This window comes from Centruroides vittatus, unplaced genomic scaffold (assembly GCF_030686945.1).
Source record: "Centruroides vittatus isolate TY-2023 unplaced genomic scaffold, ASM3068694v2 scaffold_752, whole genome shotgun sequence".
NCBI lineage: Eukaryota > Metazoa > Arthropoda > Arachnida > Scorpiones > Buthidae > Centruroides > Centruroides vittatus.
In genome coordinates, this window is record NW_027122716.1 from 1,329,205 (window position 1) to 1,348,037 (window position 18,833).

Sequence of the window (18,833 nt, forward strand, 5' to 3'; positions counted from 1 at the left end):
AAATGATATGACAACTTTTTATCATCATATTATCTATGAAATGTTTTATAAAACATGTTAAGCAGATTTTGCATGAAAAGATCAAGAATATAGACAGATTTAAATTTCCAATTGCCATTTCTAGCATTTATAGATTCACTGTTACAAATCAGTGGCAATAGTGTCTGTTACCTTTCCTGCACACAGAAAAGGTTGATTCATCACTGAAGAAGAACAGATTAAAATAATTGGATTGTGATTGATATGTAAGTGTAATGTTCACCACAAACTAGAAAATATCAAAGAAAATTGGTCGAAAGTAACATTGAGTGAAATTCGTTTGAATATTGCACGGTCAACCATCAATTGCCTGGTCATTGACTCAACCTCACTCTGTTATACCCTTTGATGGAAAGTAGGCAGTCCATTCAATGCCTCTCAGATCCAAGAAGTTGGATTTTTAGGGTAATGATCAGTGACATTCATGAGCATTTGAAAGTTTGTGAGAAAAGAGTGTGCAGTAAAGGCCACAAACAAGGCACATGTTTGTGCAGTGATCTTTGTCATGTATTTGCTATGCTGGGATTATGAAGCATTGTAATCCCAGTTAGCTGTTTGATAGATTTTCATAGATGTAAGAATATAAATTATTTCATTCATTTTATTGAAATTTATAAATGTATTGGGTTCCTGATTTCGTTTTTTGTTTATTTATTAAATTTCTGCCAAATAGACAACAAATGGAGGCAGCCACTCTAACATCAGCAAATGTTGCAGGTTGTTGCTATTTGACAAAAAAAAAAAAAAAGAACTACTGTGCAGTAATTCTTAGATGGGTAGATGAAATGTTTTTTGGTTCCGTAGAAGCGATATCACAAGTGGCAACATTGCCAGATCATCTAAGGAGAACAGCCATGTGACCATAAAAATTGCCTGTGTCAAAAGCAATGGCATTTCATTTCCTAGTTTGTGGTGGGCTTAAGACAGAGAGAAACTTTATCATAAGTTAGTTATGTTAGTTCTTTAATAGTCTGAAGTGTCTGTTTAACCATTGGAGATAGACCTGTTAGTGCTCTCAGAGTGGAAAGAGGCCTATTCCACAGAATTGCAATCATCTGACCAAAAAAAAACTATTGGAGATAAGCAAAGAAAAACAAAACAATGAATGATTAAGAAATTCTTTAGAAGTTTAATTATACAATAATAAAATTTCTTTGAGATAAAATAATTGTGTACAAAGAAAATTTACAAACCATAGTTGAGAAAAAATAATCACATACAAAGATACATTATGAATAGAACATAATAAAATTTTTTACTTAAAGCCAGTATCTTGAATTCTAACTAAACAGCTCTTCACTCTTCTAGTCCCCCTGACAGTCAATTGAGCTGTTTTGGTCTGAAACTTCTCTTTTCAATCCCACCTCTTTTGTTGTCTCCATTCTCAAATTCATCTGTCCACTTTTTTCATTGTCTCTATTCTCAAATTCTCCTGTCCTTTTTACAAAGATCCAATTGTATAATATAATATGAATAAAGCTGAATTTATCAGAGTAACTGCAACTACAGTCAAATCCTGTTCATCTGGCTTTGCAGAATATCCAGATTGGTTTCAATACTTGTTTCTTTTTAAATTTTTACATATTTTGTAGAAAAATCATTGTTTTGCAATGTTTGAGATCATTGAAAGATTATTTACTTGACCAACAATCATTGACCAAAATTGATCACGTGACTCATTTGATGTCACATTGAAGTGCCAGACCTAACATTCTGCTTTTTACTTTTCAAGATTTGGTCACTTTACTGAATACTAACTGCTATGTTGTAGAGAGTAGGGATGATTAAAATACTTTCTATGGTTACTGGGTTTTTACAGAGATATTTTTCTCTATGCAGCACATACACATTTTGATTTTTTTCAATATGTCTTTGAAACATAAAATACATACTGTAGGAGAAGCAGTAAAATGTAATTTTAATATAACATTTTTTCCCTTTCTCTTTTTCTGTATTAATAAAATCATAACAGAATGTTATCTTCTATAAAATGGACACCTGCCAAAATAGAAAGCTGTGATCAATATTGTTAAATTCCATTTTAAACATATGTTACTATTAATATTTGAGATTGTATTGCCTGTCAGGGAACACAGAATTAATAAATGGTGGTCCCTGCATGGGCGAACTTTGTCTCCAAATATTAATTAAAATTAAAACAACCATCAGACGAAAAAAATTAAGATGTTACTATATTATATTTTTAGCATATAGTATTTTCTTTTCATTTTCTAACATGTTATCAATCAGTGACATGTATTTATTTATTTGTTATTTAACTGTTAGTTTCATAACTTAATTAAAAAAGTTATGTAATTATGTTAAAATATCTGTTCTCAGGTATTACTGAGAATATTGTAAATATCAGTGGCGTGCCGTCATTGGAAACGATGGAAGCGCCGATTCCACCTTCCAATGACCTTCCCTTGTATTTTATAAAATATAAATTTTCATATTTTAACATACTTTGCATTAATTAAAATTAATATTTTATTATAACTGCATTATGTATCTTTTACAAATTTCTATACTACATGTGAAAAAAACGATAAGATTGCTATTATATATTTGAATAATTCAGTGGCGGAAGGAGTGTCGAAACCAGGTCAGTTTCCAATCAGCCAGATTATATAGGCATTGACACATGCGGTTTACAGAGCACCAACGTCACCCGGTTTAGCAGGTAGAAGCAACACATGCTTAAAGCATCTAATTTTATATCCCGGACCGGTTGTGGGCTGTTAGCCGCCTGCCTGCTAGATATTCGGCTGCCCTCGCCCGATTATGTGAATCATGAATAGACTAGATCAACAGCGGGCAACCCCCGGCCTGTGGACCAGCTACAGTTCATGAAAAGTTTCTATCCGGCCCGCAAGATCTTTAATATATTATTAAATTGGAAAAATAACTATTAATTAGTTATTTTTCCAATTCTTTGTAATTTTCGAAAACGATAAGAGAAATAAATGTAGTAATTAACTTTTTATTTATTTATTTCATATTTACAGACTAAAAAAATTACAAGTCACAAGAAGGCATCAATTAACTACTACGGCTCGCAGAAAAAATGTAAAATTTATTCTGGCCCATGTTATAAAAAGGTTGCCCACCCTAGACTAGATTTATAACTTAACCCAACCGATAGGAATTTACTGGCATGTTTTTATGATAGTTTTGTATAGTTGACAGGAGTTTAAAAAAAATCCATTAAGATATTTGATATATTTATTCTGCATTTATTCTGCTCTCTCATCTTATATTACTTACGGATTTCAATGTTAAACCGGTGATATTACGATTATAGTATGTCCCATCTGTAAAGGGATGCAGAAAAAAACACGTACAATTCTAGTACAGTGTTAAAAAATTAACTGTTACTTTGGCAGCATCATTTACAACCAAATTTAATGAATGTACAATGGTACAAAAAAAGCTCTAGAATTTATTTTCCTTAAATTTACAATTTATGTATCGGTTGTCATAAAAATTTCTTTCCACTTCTTTCCCAAGACTACAGATATTCAAGTACAAAGTAACTGGTTTCAACTTATTTCTACTTAAGAAGTAGTTAAATAATTAAGTGATTAGGGAATTAGAAACATAAATAAAACCCTGATGAAAGAGCCGAAATTTTACTTAAACAGAAGCTTAACTGAACCAATCTCTTGTCGAGTACAGTGGGGTCTAATCTCTTCATAATATTAGATGTAATAAAGACAGAAATTTTTCCAGTTCAATGACAGTGACCGAAAAGTTGTAAATTTTGGAAAGTTCCGAAAACACTTGGTCCTAAAACGAATTAGTTAGAAAACGAACGACGGACAATCTGTTAAGTTTAACATATTTAGATTTTTACAGCTGTGGTGAGAAACGTTTAAAATCTACAACAACCCTGTCGCGTCCTTTGATATATACTAGTGAAGTGACAAAAGAGGCATTTGACATTGATTGGTATCGGCACCCTCGGGATTTGGCACGCACACACCTACCTGGACCGTCTCTGATTCCATTCATTAGCCACTCGTAGGGAGCTATTTGACTAAGTGGATTGTTTTAAGATTTAAAAAGTAAAGAATATTTTGTTATTTTGATGTGCGTTTCTTCACAAAGTTATATTTAATTATAAGTTTCTTTAAAAGTATATTCATACAATTGAAGAATTTTTTGTACTAGGTATGTATATTCATCACACATTTTGTTTTACCAAGTAAGTTTTTTCTGATAATTTTAATTTTAGCCGTTATATCGTGGCTAGTGATTCAAAAATTTATTTTAAAAAAGTTTTGGCTCAAGACCATATAATGAAAAAGAAAACATTATTAAAAGAGAAAGACCAGTGCCTAAATTAAATATAAATACGTCAACAAAAAAATTTCAACATTTTGATGATAAAATTTATGACGAATGACAGACAATTCTTTCGTAAAATTGAAGCAATTTGGAAATCAAAGCGGAATAGAATTTAACATTGGTAGACAATATAAAATAAATATTGAAAATTATAACAAGATAATTACGATTAATAGATATATCTAAATTAATAGATGTTATATGTTTTTTCTCAAAGCAAGAATTGGCATTTAGAGGGCATAGGAAATTTATTGAATCTAATAAAGTTCAATATAATTACCTCTGTTATTTATTAAGTACGTCAGATAATCTATTAAAAATACATTTAAAGAAGTATACGGTTTTTACTGGCTTATCGAACAAACGAATACGAACGGGCCCTGACGCGCAATTAATTGATTGCCCCTGTAAGTCGGCTTCTTACAGAAACACAGCTTCCCTATCATCAAATGTCATGGCACGCCACTGGTAAATATACAAAATTTTATTTTTAAAACAATGAATCTTATAAAAATTTAGTAATATTAGTCATTTTAATTATAGTAATTAGTAAATTTAGTAATAAATAATAATATTTATATATTGTTATAGAATTAATAATTTATTTTATTTACAAAATTTTAGGAAAAAATATAAACAAAAGTTCCTTACTTCTGGATACAACTGATTCTACTACTGCAATAGGAAAGAAAGGTTCAGCTAGCCCTGATATTTCGAGAAAGAAATCAATTTTAAAGAAAAACGATAGTTGTCATAAAGAAGAAACAGAGAAGTTAATAGAAGATAACAGTTTGAAAATTTATTTGGACAACAATGAAGAAACAAATTTAGCATGCAATACTGTAGTTAATACTGATCTCATATCAACAATACTTCCTGTTTCAACATTGTGTTCTGCACCTTGTTTAACACCAACGGTAACTCTTTCTAATGTGACAAAACAACCATTGAAAGCAATTGGACCCAAAACTGGAACTAAACCCCATGCACAACCAATTAAATTTGTTGGAATTTCAGATAATGAATATTGTTCTGAAAAGGATAAATCTGTAGTAGATAATTTATCATCAAAAGATTCATTATATTTGCCAAATTCATCAGATTGCATTTCTTCAGAATTAAATAGTTTGCCAAAAACTGATTTTAATATTTCTTCTGCTGTGTATAAGAATGAACCCAACTGTTCAACCAGATCAATTGGAGTTGGTATTCAAGAAAATGAGCTGCTGCAGAAATCAGATGAAATACCATATAGAGACATATCTTCAAATTCTAATTGCAATAATACAGAATATGTATATGGTAAGTATTTCAAAAATAGTTTAAATGATCTATGTTCTTTTGAAAGCAAAATTGAATTATTTTTACTTATTATATCATCATCATCATTGACAACTCTCTTATCTCTAGAACATCTGAAAGACACTATAACCAAAAATGTCACAACAGAAACTTTAATGGAGAGCTATGACCAAAATTCTAATGGTATAAGTAAAAACTTCAAAAGCATTGATAATGATTGTTTGATTTCTCAAAATTCTGATGTTACAAATATTATATCTAATGAAAATCAAACTATCCAACCATAATCCATTAGCAACAAAATCAAGCTTTCATGTATAAATTATATGTAAGTATTTTATTATTATTTATAATTTTCAAAATTATTATATTTTATTAAATATATATTTTTATTTGGCTGCAATTTGAAAAAGTTGTAGACTTATAAATTTCCATTGTCATTTGTTTGTCTGCCTTTCCTTAATCTCGAGAACATAGATAAAAGACAAGACATATATGGAAACTAGGCCTATTAACTATACGTGGGCAGACCCAAAAATAACATGAAAAAATTCAGAAAAAAATCGTGTATTTATTTTAACAACTTCATATTTTAATCTCCTTCAAAATACTCTCCATTAGCCTCAATACATTTGTCCAAACGTTTTTTCCATTGTTCAAAACACCTAGAAAATTCCTGTTCCAAAATGCCTCTAGGCATCTCTGTCGTTTTGTTTTCACCTCTTCTACTGTCTGAAATTGCTTCCCTTTGAGTTCCTTCTTCATCCTAGAGAACAAAAAAAATCAAAAGGTGCAAGATCAGGCAAATAGGGGAGTGAGGGAGGAGGGTCATGCCATTTCTTGTCAAAAAATGCTGCACAGAGAGCACAAGAGAAACTGCTGCATGTGTGAGCAGGCACATGCTGTGATGGAAAAACCAATCCCTCATTTGCCACAAGTCCCTTCTTTTCCTTCTTACAGCATCACAGAGTCTTTTGAGGACTTTCAGATAACAATGTTGATTGAGTGTCTGGCTGGATGGATGAATTTGGAATGAACAATTCCTTTCACATGAGAAAAAAAAAACAGATTAACATGGTTTTCACATTTGACTTCACTTGTCTTGCTTTTTTGTGATGAGATCTTGATGTTTTCTGCTGGCTGGATTGACATTTGGTTTCCAGATTGTAACCATAACACCACGATTCATCACCAGTTATCACATTAGAAAACAAGTCTGGATCATTTTCCAAATGTTCTTCCAAATGATCAGAAAGGGTTCCGATGCTGCCTTTCTGATTGGCAATCAACAAACACGGAACAAACTTTGTGGAAACTCTTCTCATGCCGAGTTCTAGTGGCAAAATTTGCTGAATCAAACTCCATGAAATTCCAGACAAATCAAGTTCATCAATGGTTCAACAGCAATCTTCATTAATGAGATCGAATTTTCTCAACATTTTTATCAGTTTGAATGTTGTATGGACGACCACATTTGAGTTGATCTTCAAGAAACATTTCTCCTTTTTGAAAGTGGGAAAACCACCCTCAAACAAGATGCTATAATTAGAGACTATACCTTAATCATGGGTCATGGTCTTATAGCCGATGGGTAAACTAGACATCTTTTAGTTGGACCACCGAGGACTTCTTTTGGGCTCCCATCCATTCTCTTAGGTCCAACCCTCTAACTTTGGCATAACTTTTATTGTGCAGCCTGTACTGCACTTAAAATATCCACAAAACTTAGCTCATTATTATAAATAATATAATTAACTGCCCTAGAGTTGGAATCTATTTGAGTCTAATCTGTATATAATTATGTTATGCATAAATAAATTCAGTTTTATATTGTCTACTGCATGTTTCTTTTTGCTGGGTGTTTGCCTTCGTCAGTTAATGAAAACCATTTCTTGATCATCACATGTCAAATTGCTTGGGAATTGTTTTTGAATGAGTCGAGTGTCAGAATTTTCCTCAGACACTATGAAGAAACCAGTTCTGTTGTGCCTGGATGCAATAATGGCAGATCAACAATGACTACTGTTGGGAAAGAGTGAATTTTGCATTGACTTGTCATGAAATATTGATCTGGTACATTCATAGAAGCTGCAGAACTATGGAGTGAACTAATAGGCCAACCTATATCTTGATAAACTGCTAGCAACAAGTTATACAACATGGATTATGGTTCATACAAGAGTAAGCAAAGCCTATGTTGACTAATTACTAAAATCATCACTAAACACCTTTGGCTGCTGAGAGACATTTATTTGCTTATACATTAACATTTTAATCCTAAAGCATAGGCCATCTTCAGGGGACTGATTTTTGGAATATCAGTTACAAACTTTGGCTTGTACTGTACATGTTGGTAACATAGAAGTGAAAGTTCATACATTTCTTCTTCTTCTTCTTCTTTCACAGTTTCATATGGAGATTATAGCCTTTACGGCTCTTTCTCCGACCAACGTTGCCAGTTGCTAAGCGAAACGACCGGTGAGGCTAATGTAGCGCTCCAGTGCCGCCACGTGCTGACTAGGAGTAATGGAGGCCGGTGGCCAGTAGATAGGCGTCAGCGTGCGCACCAGAGACACGTTAAGAGTCATCGTGTTGCCGAGGTCCTTGCGGGCTGTGGTGTATTTGGGGCAATGTAGCCAGTGATGTAGTGTAGTTTCCGCTGCGCCACAATGGGGGCACCCCGGAGAGTTGTGTAGGTGCTGAGAGTACAGGAACGCATGTAATGGGGCCGTCTCAGTCCGAAGCCGGGCCAAAAGTGTCTCCGCGTGGCGAGACGACGCACAACTGTACCTCCAGGGGGCAAACGGGCGAAGGTGGTCTTGGCCTTTGTTGCAGAGCGCTGCTGACCAGGAATCCATCAGGGTGCCGATGGTGGTGTCCTGCATGGCCCGGGTGAGGTCTCGTGGCGTGAGGGGTTTCCAGATGGAGCCACTGAACGGGTCACGGCGGGCCACTTTGTTGGCCGCCTCGTTGATCCGAATGTTGGTGTGGCCTGGTGTTTAGCCGATGACGATGGGCACCGTGTGTGTGCTGACAAAAGCCGCAAGATCAATGATCATAGGTGGTGATGAGAACGAGACGTTGGCCATAGCCTGGATGACCGAGCGGCTGTCGGAGAAGATGACGGTGGGTTTGGCCAGCGAGGCGCTGATGTGGATTGCGCGCAGGATGCCCTGGGCTTCTGCCCCGAAGACGCTGCAGTAATTGTGCAGGAACCAGGCCTCTGTTTTGTTTGTGTTCGAGAGGACTATGCCAATGGCGGTCCAAGTACTGGATTTGGATGCATCCGCGCCTAGGCAGAGCCAGCCCGGCCATTTTGCCGCGACAGTCTCCCGGAAACGGACGCTCGTGACAACTGGTGGTCGGTGGACGAAGTGGGGTAGTCATCTAGGCTGATGTGTGGATGGACGCTGGCAGTGCTTGGTGGCACACAACACTGGCGATAGATGAGTGACATGAGTTGGCCTTCCCGACGGTAACGGGAAAAGACCCAGTACACATAAGGTTCCTGGTGACGGCACCAGCGATAAAAGTCCAGACTTGAGGCGTTTTGGTAGAGGTCATGTAGTGGGCTAAAGCTGCCCCTCGATATTTGAGCCGCCTCATGGGAGAGTATTCTGAGACGTAGCCTCGGCCGTAGCGGCACATAACCAGTCTCTGTGTAGAGTGATAAGAGAGGGGTCGTCCTGGGCACGCCCAGCGCCGTTCGGAGTGCGGCATTGAGGGGTTTCTCAATGTGATTGATGGTGGTGGGTGGAGCGCCATCCAGGAGCGGTGCTCCAAACTTGGCCATTGGGCTGAGAACCGCAAAGAAAAGCCTGAGGAACTCCGCTGTACGAGCACCGTTACGGCGGGATGCGAAATATTTAAGAAAAGATCCCGCTCTGGTCAGTTTTGTGTGTGTGAAAGTCTCGTGGGCCATCCACGTGAATGTATGAGAAAAATGCATGCCCAGGACTCGTATGATGGTGCGTTGCAGGATTCTTCCCGAGGGCAGTGTCAGCACTATTGGCAGGCGGTTATGTTTGGGTGACAGGTCCATGACAGCGCTTTTTGTTGCGGAGAAAGAGTGGCTCTGGAGCGCGCTTTGGGCGCGGTTGGTGGCCTGAATGGGGCTGGTACTCGTAACGAGAAGAAAGAGGTCATCTACATATAGGATTGCCTTGACGTTCGGAGGGATGCCCTCCAAGAGGTCCGCCATGTAGCTGGTGAACAGGAAAGGCGCTAAAACGCTGCCCTGTGGGACACCCTGCGTGAGAGTGTGGTACGATGACATCGCGCCTCTCCAGCGAACCCGGAAAGTGCGCTGGAGTAGGAAAGAGGAAAGCCAGCGCGACATCCGGCCTCCTACGCCCAGGGAAGACAGCTTTGCCAGAATGCCATGGTGGCAGACAGAATCATACGCTCCCTCCAGGTCGAGGGCAATTAAGTACGTCCAGCGGCGCTGTGCCCAAGCTACCGCAATGTGGTGATGTATGGTGATCAGTGCTTCCTGGACACCATGATAAGGTAAGAAGCCGAAATGGTAGGGATGGAAGTGGTTTGTCTGCATTGCATGCGCCTGAAGGCGGTGCAAGACAAGGTGTTCAAAGATCTTGGCGAGATGAGAAGTCAGGGATATTGGTCTATACGAGCTGCAGCTCGTAGTGGGCCGGTCTGGTTTTGCGATGGGAATGATTGTAGCTGTTTTCCAATCGGGGGACAGGTCCCGGAAATCCAGAACTCGTTGAAGAGGTCCAGAAGGGTGCGGAGGCTGGCGATCGGGAGCGCCCTTAGGGCCTGAGCGCTGATCTCGTTTGGGCCAGGCGTGGTGTTGCGGATCCGGCGGAGTGCGCAAACCAGTTCCTGGATGTGAAAAGGACGGTCGTCGCTTGTCGTTGTGGGCTGGTGGGGTGCCGAGAGGGGAGCGAAAGCTCTGATTGGGCGAGACCTCCCAAAGAAGTTGGCTAGTGCTTCCGCCTGTTGAAGCGGTGTTAGGAGGGTGGTGGGGGTCTGGATGATGTTCTGGGTATTTGCTATAGCTGGTGGGCTTCGCAGCTGGCGGAAGATCCGAAAAAGTGTAGAGTGAGAGGGAGGGGACGTACATATGCTGTTCCACCACTCGTGGCGGGAGTGGCGGACCTTGCGACGAAGCTCAGCCCCCAGTTTTTTGTAGGTGTTCCACCAAGTGATCGAAGCTAACTGACGGGCCAGCCTGAAGGCGCGGCGTTTCTTGGCCTGTAGGCGGCTGCATGCTGGGGTCCACCAAGGGGGCAGTCCCCTAGGAGGGGCTGCGCGACCTTCGGTTGAGTCTGTGAGCGCCGTGCGGATCTTATTGATTAACGAGTGGTAGTCGTTGGGATGAGGCTCTCCCTCCGTTCAGCTTTGGCTGATGTTGGTGGCATACTTGTCCCAATTCGTGTGCCAGCGTGTCCGTGAAATGGCCAGGGTGTCGATGGAGCCTGGTAGGGACAAAGTTAGCAGCACCGGAGTGTGGTCGCTGGTGAGTGTATCAGCGCTGGTACTCCAGGCAATCGTCCCCATAAGATCAGGTGAGCAGAGGGTTATGTCAATGGCTGAGGCGCCTCCTTGGCGGAAATGGGTGGGCTCCCCCATATTGAAGCAACTGATATTGGCTGTCGTGAGCCAGTTGAATAAAGTACGGCCCACCCCGTCGGGGCGCCCGCATTCATCATCCTATAGGGGGTGATGTGCATTCCAGTTGCCTCCAATGATGCGCGGCCGATGATGGTTTTGTGTGAGAGTATCAAGCATGTCCTCGGTTAGGTCCCCGTGTGGGGCATAAACGTTGATGACAGAGAGGGGCTTCCCCGTAACATAGATCAGTGTTTCTTGATATTCGAGGCCCTGGATGGTGGGGTTTTGCGAGCTGTGCCGGACAGGCCAACGGTGGGCTATAGCAGTGAGTATTCCTCCTCCCTGGGCTGTGGTGCGGTCTGCCCGAAACACAGTGAACCCCGGAAGAGAGAAGGGTATATCTGGCGTCAGGAAGGTCTCCTGGATGATGATGATATCCGCGTCGCGGTACCATTCTGTGGTTAGGAGGCGGTCGCGTTTCGATCGAACCCCCCGCGCGTTCCATTGTATGAGACGGAGAGTGTGTTGGTTATTTGGAGAATTAGCCATTTGAGTGTTGTGTCTTTTGCTGGTGACGATGGAGTTTTGCAGACTCAGCTGGTGTGGGCGTATTGAGGTCCTTGTGGGAAGGGGCATGGGATGGACCTGGAGCCGATTGGGATTCCATGTCCGACCCTGGGTCGTCCATGTCGGGCGTCATTGTTGTGGTTGGTTGGTTGTGTTTGGTCCCTTTTTTCTTTTTGCTTCGCTGTGTGTCAGCTGTTGTTTCTGCTGTGAGGGAAGGACGTTTGTTTGGTATTGGTGTGGTCGTGGCCTGTTCCGGTCCTAGAGGTCGGTCAGGTGGGGGCGATGTCGAGATGGGCGTTTGTGATTGTGGGCGGGCAGTTTGACAAAGGTTCCGTATCTCCGCTCGGAGAGCGGCCACGGTAGAGTCGAGTTGGCTTACGCGGTGTAGAAGAGTTGTAAGGTCCCCCTGCATGCCATTGGGGGAGCCAGTGGTGTCACGATCCCGGCGAGGAGGCTTGCCACCAACCTCTTGCGCATCCTTGGTGACGGCGGTTGCCGCCTGAGCAAACGTGCAGGGAGGACCGTGTTGAGTTCGCTTTGTCTCGACATATGAGATGCGCTGTAGGGCACTGAATTTTAGAAGTTGAGCTTCATGTCGAAAGATCAAGCAGTTTGGGGAGTCGACACTGTGTTTCCCCCCGCAGCGCATGCACCCACTGGCAGAGGTGGTGCAGTTAGTTTGGTCGTGATCAGCCTCGCATTTGGGACAGCAACGGCGTCCCCGGCAAGTGCGGGCGGAGTGACCGAAGGAAAGACATCGATCGCACATGCGCGGACGGGGGATGTAACGCGTACATGGGTATCGCTGATAATATATTGTCATATAGTCGATCGGGACAGCTCTGGCCACCGACATGTAGACGGTGGTACTTGAGAGGGTATGGTGTCCTCCTTGCGTGTGAAACGGCGAATTTCGATGACCGGGTGATCAGCCACTGTGAGGGCCTCATATATCTCCTGTACTGTTATAGAGGGGTCGACCCCCCGGAGGAGGTATGCTGTGAGGGCTGAGTGCGGGGCCAGTCGACTGCGGACAGAGGATCCGGTGAGGGTGTCGATTTGGAGAGCCGCCTCAGCAGTGTGGGAGTCCTGTGTCTTCAGGATGAGGAATCCCCCTCGGGAGTATCTGACGTCTGTGAGGAGGTCTGGGTGGGGGAAGTGCGGTTGGAGCGCTGCGTGCAAGTCTGCTGGACGTAAGCGATGGAGGGGGCCATGTCCCTCCAAAAAGACGGTATAAAGGTGGTCCGGGGGAAAATCTGGATGAATGGAACAAAGTTTGTCCAGCTCTGAGAGCGGAGAGAAGAACCGAGAAACAGCGTGGACGGGGCTTGGCACCGCAGCCGGCGGTGTCGGCTCCTCTCCCGAGGCCTGCGAGACCTCTACGCTGAGTGAAAGCCGAAAAAGAAAAGAAAACTCCTACCTGCGCAGACTATCACGGGGCGAGGACGGAAGCGAGGAAAACTAACACTTCAAGCCGTCGAAAGCGTGCTAGTTTAGCGGGCTGGAAGCACAAAAAGCCAAATTCAAAGCGGAGACAAAGAAAAGCGTCCGTTCCGATAGAAACCGAAACCGAAACTCGTACATTTCTTCTTTTCTTTTAATATATGGAAATTAAACTTGTTTTAATATGAGTATTTCTAATAAAAACAACTGAGCTCAATAAACATCCATGTTTGCAGAGGACATTCTGAGCACTTCCTATAAATGACTTTGTTTAATTTTGTAAAAGAAAACAAAATGTTACTCTAAGTAAATACATATTGAAACACACTTTCTTTCCAACTACTACTATTTTTTTTTATTGGATACAACAAAATCTTAAAGTGGATAAGGCTTTGTTTGCATTTATTACAGTAGGGAATACTTGAGCAATATTTATTTACCTCAATCTGTTGACAGAAGCATTAAGAAAGTACAAAATTATTTAAAAAATTGACAATGCTAGTGTTAGTACTTAGGTACTTATTCCCCAGCATTTTTTGGCAGGCCAGAACTCATAGATGAAGCAGAATATTAAAAACAATTATAGAGAATAGCTTTTTTTTTGTTACACCCGTATTTCTATAGTTTTAATACCATAATCCATATATATACCGTATTTTACGGACTATAAGACGCACTTTTTTCTTCAAAAAATTGCTTTCAAAATTCAGGTGCATCTTATAGTCCGTAGCGTCTTACAGGTATTTTTAAAAAAAAATTGCTTAAAAATTAAGGTGCGTCTTATAGTCCGTAAAATACGGTATTTATCTTTAAGTATTGAATGGACATTTATAACTTTGAACATATAACTTTATTATTATTTATTCATTTATTTCAGGTGATGTTTTCATACTATTAATTTGTTCAAATATTTTTAAATTATTAATTTGTCTTTTGTGTTGAACAGAAAGTTATAAAAGTATAATTAAGTATATAAGATAAACTTTGTTTTTTAATGTTTATTCCATAACTAAAAATAGTCTTCTACTGTTTGAATGTAATTTTATTAATTATAATTGGAATATTATATTTATTTTAGCTATGAAATTCCATCAAACAACTTCGTTTCATCAGAAATATACTGTATACATGAAATTGTATAGTGGGTTTGTCTTTCTGTCTACGTGAGATTTTTTGTAATTGATTTTTAAAACTAAAAATAAGAAAATATATATGTTATTTACTTAAGTTTACAGAAATATTTTGGAGTAATTTAGTTCCAAATATTATAAATGACTCTATAATTTAAATGACTATATTTTTGTTTGCTGTGTATAATTTAAAAATTTTTTGTTTATTAAAAATATTCATAAATACTTGTTTTTTTAACAAAACAGATGATACTAACAGCCATCTGTAAAAATGTTAAAATATATATCTTCAAGTAAGTTTAATTATACTGCTTATTTAAAAATATCATTAATTTAAAAATTTATCAAAAGGTTAAAATTTCTACTGCTTCAAAAAAATATTTTTGTAAACTAAATAGTAATGATTCAATGACATTAATTAAAACTTGTTTGTTTATTAAAGAAAATAACATTTATCAAAAAATATTAAACATACTTTAAGCCAAAAAATTACATAAAAAGAGTAAATTAAATTAGATTTATTTTACTAAAAGATTATTCTTAAATGAAACTAAAAAAATGCATATTGAAAACTACTTCAGTTTTGAATTTAAATTAACTAAAAAAATAATAATAATAGTAATGTAATTGATTTTTACTGATTTAATTCTGTTTAAGTATATATTATCAGTAAAGACCATTCTAAAATATTTTAATGAAATATTTTGAAATTTCAGACAGCTGGCTTTTACAAATAAAGATATTTACAATCAAATTAATTGTAGTTAGTTCTAAATTTGACTAAATTATTCACTCATTTGAATTAAAAAGATTGTTAGTTAATTTATTGAATTAAATTATAGTTTCATATTGTTATAATTTATGTTAATGTTTCTTGAAAAATTGTCAATTTTAATTTCAAAATAATTTTTAGATTCTCATTTTGAAACTTCTAGAAAAAGAATAATGATATGCCAAAGCATTAAATATCAAAATTTGGAATTTAAACAATGATAAAATTTTGAAGAAATGATTTTTTTTAATTCTTAATAAGACAAAAGATTGTCTTTTAACCATTTTACTTTTTTGGAAATTCATGATAAAAATATTCCAAAATCATCAGAAATTAAATTTATTTAATACAATAAATATAGTAATTTAAGAATAAATTTTTATTGAAATTCTAATTTAAAAGTTTAGTTATATGTATTTTTTGAATTGCCAAATTGTAAAAATTAATAAGACAATCATTTTTTCATGTGTAAAAATATGTTGATGAAAGGAAAATTCATGTGTTTTTAATTATTTAAAAAAAAATCATTTATCTACAAAAATTAGAATTGGAAACTACTAATTCTAACAAATAGTATTCCATTTGTAAATATATAAATCAGATATATAACTTGTTATAGAAAAAATCTATATGTATCATTTTAAAAACATGAGATTTAAATAGTTTAATTTAGAAACGTAGAATGTAATAAATTATTGCAATTATTAAATGTGCGATACAAGTCGATTACAAGTCATTGTAATCTCGTTATGCCTTATGTAATTTATAGTCGTTGCTCAAAATTATCAAAATAATTGGATATTGTCCGTTTTATTCCGTGGCTCGGAAATGCAACCAAAACGGCGTGTCGTTTGAAAAGTGTTTCAAATATATCATTCTTGTGCAAAAAATATATCAATTCATTATATGCTGTTTCAAAACATGGTTATAAAGAGCAATAAATTTTGGTTACCTTCTCGAGCCAACATTTATAATATGCAATTTATTATATATATTTCCAACAAAATATATTTTGTTGAAATATAAATATATGTAAATTATGTAAATTATTGACTGTAATTATTGATGAATATATTTCATTTTAAAAAGTTTTGATCTCTGGTTTTTAAACCAAACTTTAAGACAACATCCAAATATTTTGAAAAAGGATTGAATGTAATTATGAATTTTTAATTTTTCAATGAATTTATTTATAATTTCTTATTTGAAGATAAAATTTTTAGACAATTTATGTAGAAAAAGAAAATTATTATAATCTACCTGGTGTTGTGGATTTATATACTTGAAAACAATCATCTTTATTCAATGTACATCATTCACTTTTCATTGTTCAATCTTCCTCTCAACAGCATTGAGAAATGGAAATTTTTTCCATTCTGTTGTATAATTCTGGTTTTAAATATATCAGGGTTTTATTAATTTTTGAATAAAATACCACTTGAATTAAAAACAGATTATATTTTGAATTTTATAATTATTATTATTATTAATGTCTACGTAAATGTCGTCAACTTTAAATTGATATGTAACAAACTTATATAATATATTCTATTGAACATATGAAAGATTAGACAAATTAAGGTGCATGAAAAATAAAAAAAATAATGAAACGTAAGTGGAATTGTTATCCATAGTTATGTGCCATAAGATATCCAGATAAAAAAAAAAACTAGTTTTGTATTGCTCTAAATTAATATCAGATGTAGATAATTTTTAGCATGCAATATTGCAACTATATTATAAAAAGCCTTTCAAAGATTGATACGCAGTATTGTGAATCTTATTTTGTTGCCAATTTTTGGTATGTGTAGTTTGTCATCTAATAAAATAGTAGTAATGTTTTATCTCTGTACTATTCAAATGGTACGTATTTATTTAATAATCTCTTATCTCTCTTATACATTTATTAATGTTGTAAAACTCTTTTAGAAAAATAAATTATGATGTTGTACTGTTTTGAAATTCTTATTTAAAATCTAATATCCATTTATCATATTTAATAGAAAGTATGGTTAATATATTGATGCATATATTAACTTGTGGAAATCCTAATTACAATAAAACAAATATAATTACTAGATTAATAAACAATATCACCTCAAATTAGTTAATTAAATTTGTCTCTACAGGTAAGTTTGCTCCTGTCTGTTAGTTAGTTCATCATTTATTGCATTAATTGATAAATCTATTATTTACATAATCATACTTGTTTTTCTATAATTATAATTTAGCTTTATTGATATAATTTATTAATTTGTTACATACGAACAATTTTTACATTCCCAGCCCTGTTATAATTATGTAATAGTGGGGAAAGTATGGTGATCGATCAAAAAAATGACCCCTCCCCCTAAGATTTTTACATTTTTGGACTCGGAACTTTGAAACGTCGAGAAATGCAAAAAAAAAAAATATATATTTTTTTTCCTGTGTGCGGGGAAGGAACGATTTTGTTCCACCCTCTTCGAAGCTTAATTACTCTCTTACTTCATGGAAAATTTTGCAAGGAGGTTCGTTTATTAGGGAATTGATGCTATTAATATTTTGGTTAATAAAGGTCGAGAGGGTGGGGAGATAAAGTGGGGTCGTGTGTCCTATCTCGAGTAGGGTCGGACTTAATGACGATTCCACTCGTTACTACCATTTACAGTGTTTTATAAAACTCATCCCTACTCTCAAAAGTAAGTTTTTTGCCATTTTATAATAATTAAAAATATAAAAAGTTTTTAAAATAAAATATCGTAACAGATGGCACCACGTGCAGTTTTAAATGTTGCCGGGAAAGTTAAGCAACTCGTTGGATTTTTTTATAAATTAATTATTGTATGAAAATGGTAGGTTAGAATTTTCAGCTTAATTCTGGAATTTGGATAAATTTTCCTTACAAAAGCTGGTTAGAATTTATAACTTCAAGTAATATTGATTATAATCATAGTTATTTTACATAACATTCAAACATTAAAATTTGGCAAACCGAAAAAAAGTAAAATAAAAATTTTTAATTTGCGCTAAATCCTCTCCATTTTTTAACGTTAGGAAGTCTCTCAGAATCTTGCTCAGGCAAACATATTCTCGTTTAGAGAAGGCGTTATTATGTCTCCTTTGATTTGCACTAAATACTTGGAACTCGCATTAATTTTTGTCCGGACTCCAGAGTTCTCGCTTGTAATAAGTTGTATCAGTGCTTTTCTTTGTTTCGTTTATGCTAATTTGCAAAAGGTGCTGGTAGCTCTGATAAGCCGTAAACTTTTACTTTAGATGAAAAAATTATAATTTTAAGATTCGAGGCCAGAACACACGACCCTAAACTTCACGCGTAAAATTTAGTTACGGAAATTAAAAAAAAAAAAAAAACTATGCCAGTTCACGTATTTCGTTCGGAAATGGATTCGGCGCCAAAATTCCGCAGGAAGGCCGCGTGTTCGCTCATTTCAACCCATGTATTGTCACGCTCCGAGCGAAAAATATCCGTGTGTCAGCCCTTAGTGAGAAAAGAAAGTCTATTTCGAAAACTTTTTTTATTTTTTAGATTTACGATGTTATATTGTTAATATAGTGTTTATTTGCCTTGTTTATTTATATGTACAAAAAATATGTGCTACGTATGATAGTAACTTATAGGAAATACTTAGAAGGGTTCTCTCTTAAAGGCT

At 36.6% G+C, this 18,833-nt stretch overlaps 1 protein-coding gene across 1 annotated transcript in view; it reads left to right on the forward strand.

Moving 5' to 3' along the window:
• Positions 1-15,016, forward strand: part of LOC136989645 (potassium voltage-gated channel subfamily B member 1-like) — a 36,286-nt gene extending 21,270 nt beyond the window's left edge. The window contains 3 exon segments of the mRNA XM_067287864.1: positions 5,014-5,691; positions 5,800-6,019; positions 14,357-15,016. Coding sequence (XP_067143965.1) covers positions 5,014-5,691; positions 5,800-5,978 — 857 coding nt within the window. The 3' untranslated portion in view covers positions 5,979-6,019; positions 14,357-15,016.
• Positions 15,017-18,833: the final 3,817 nt, after the last annotated feature.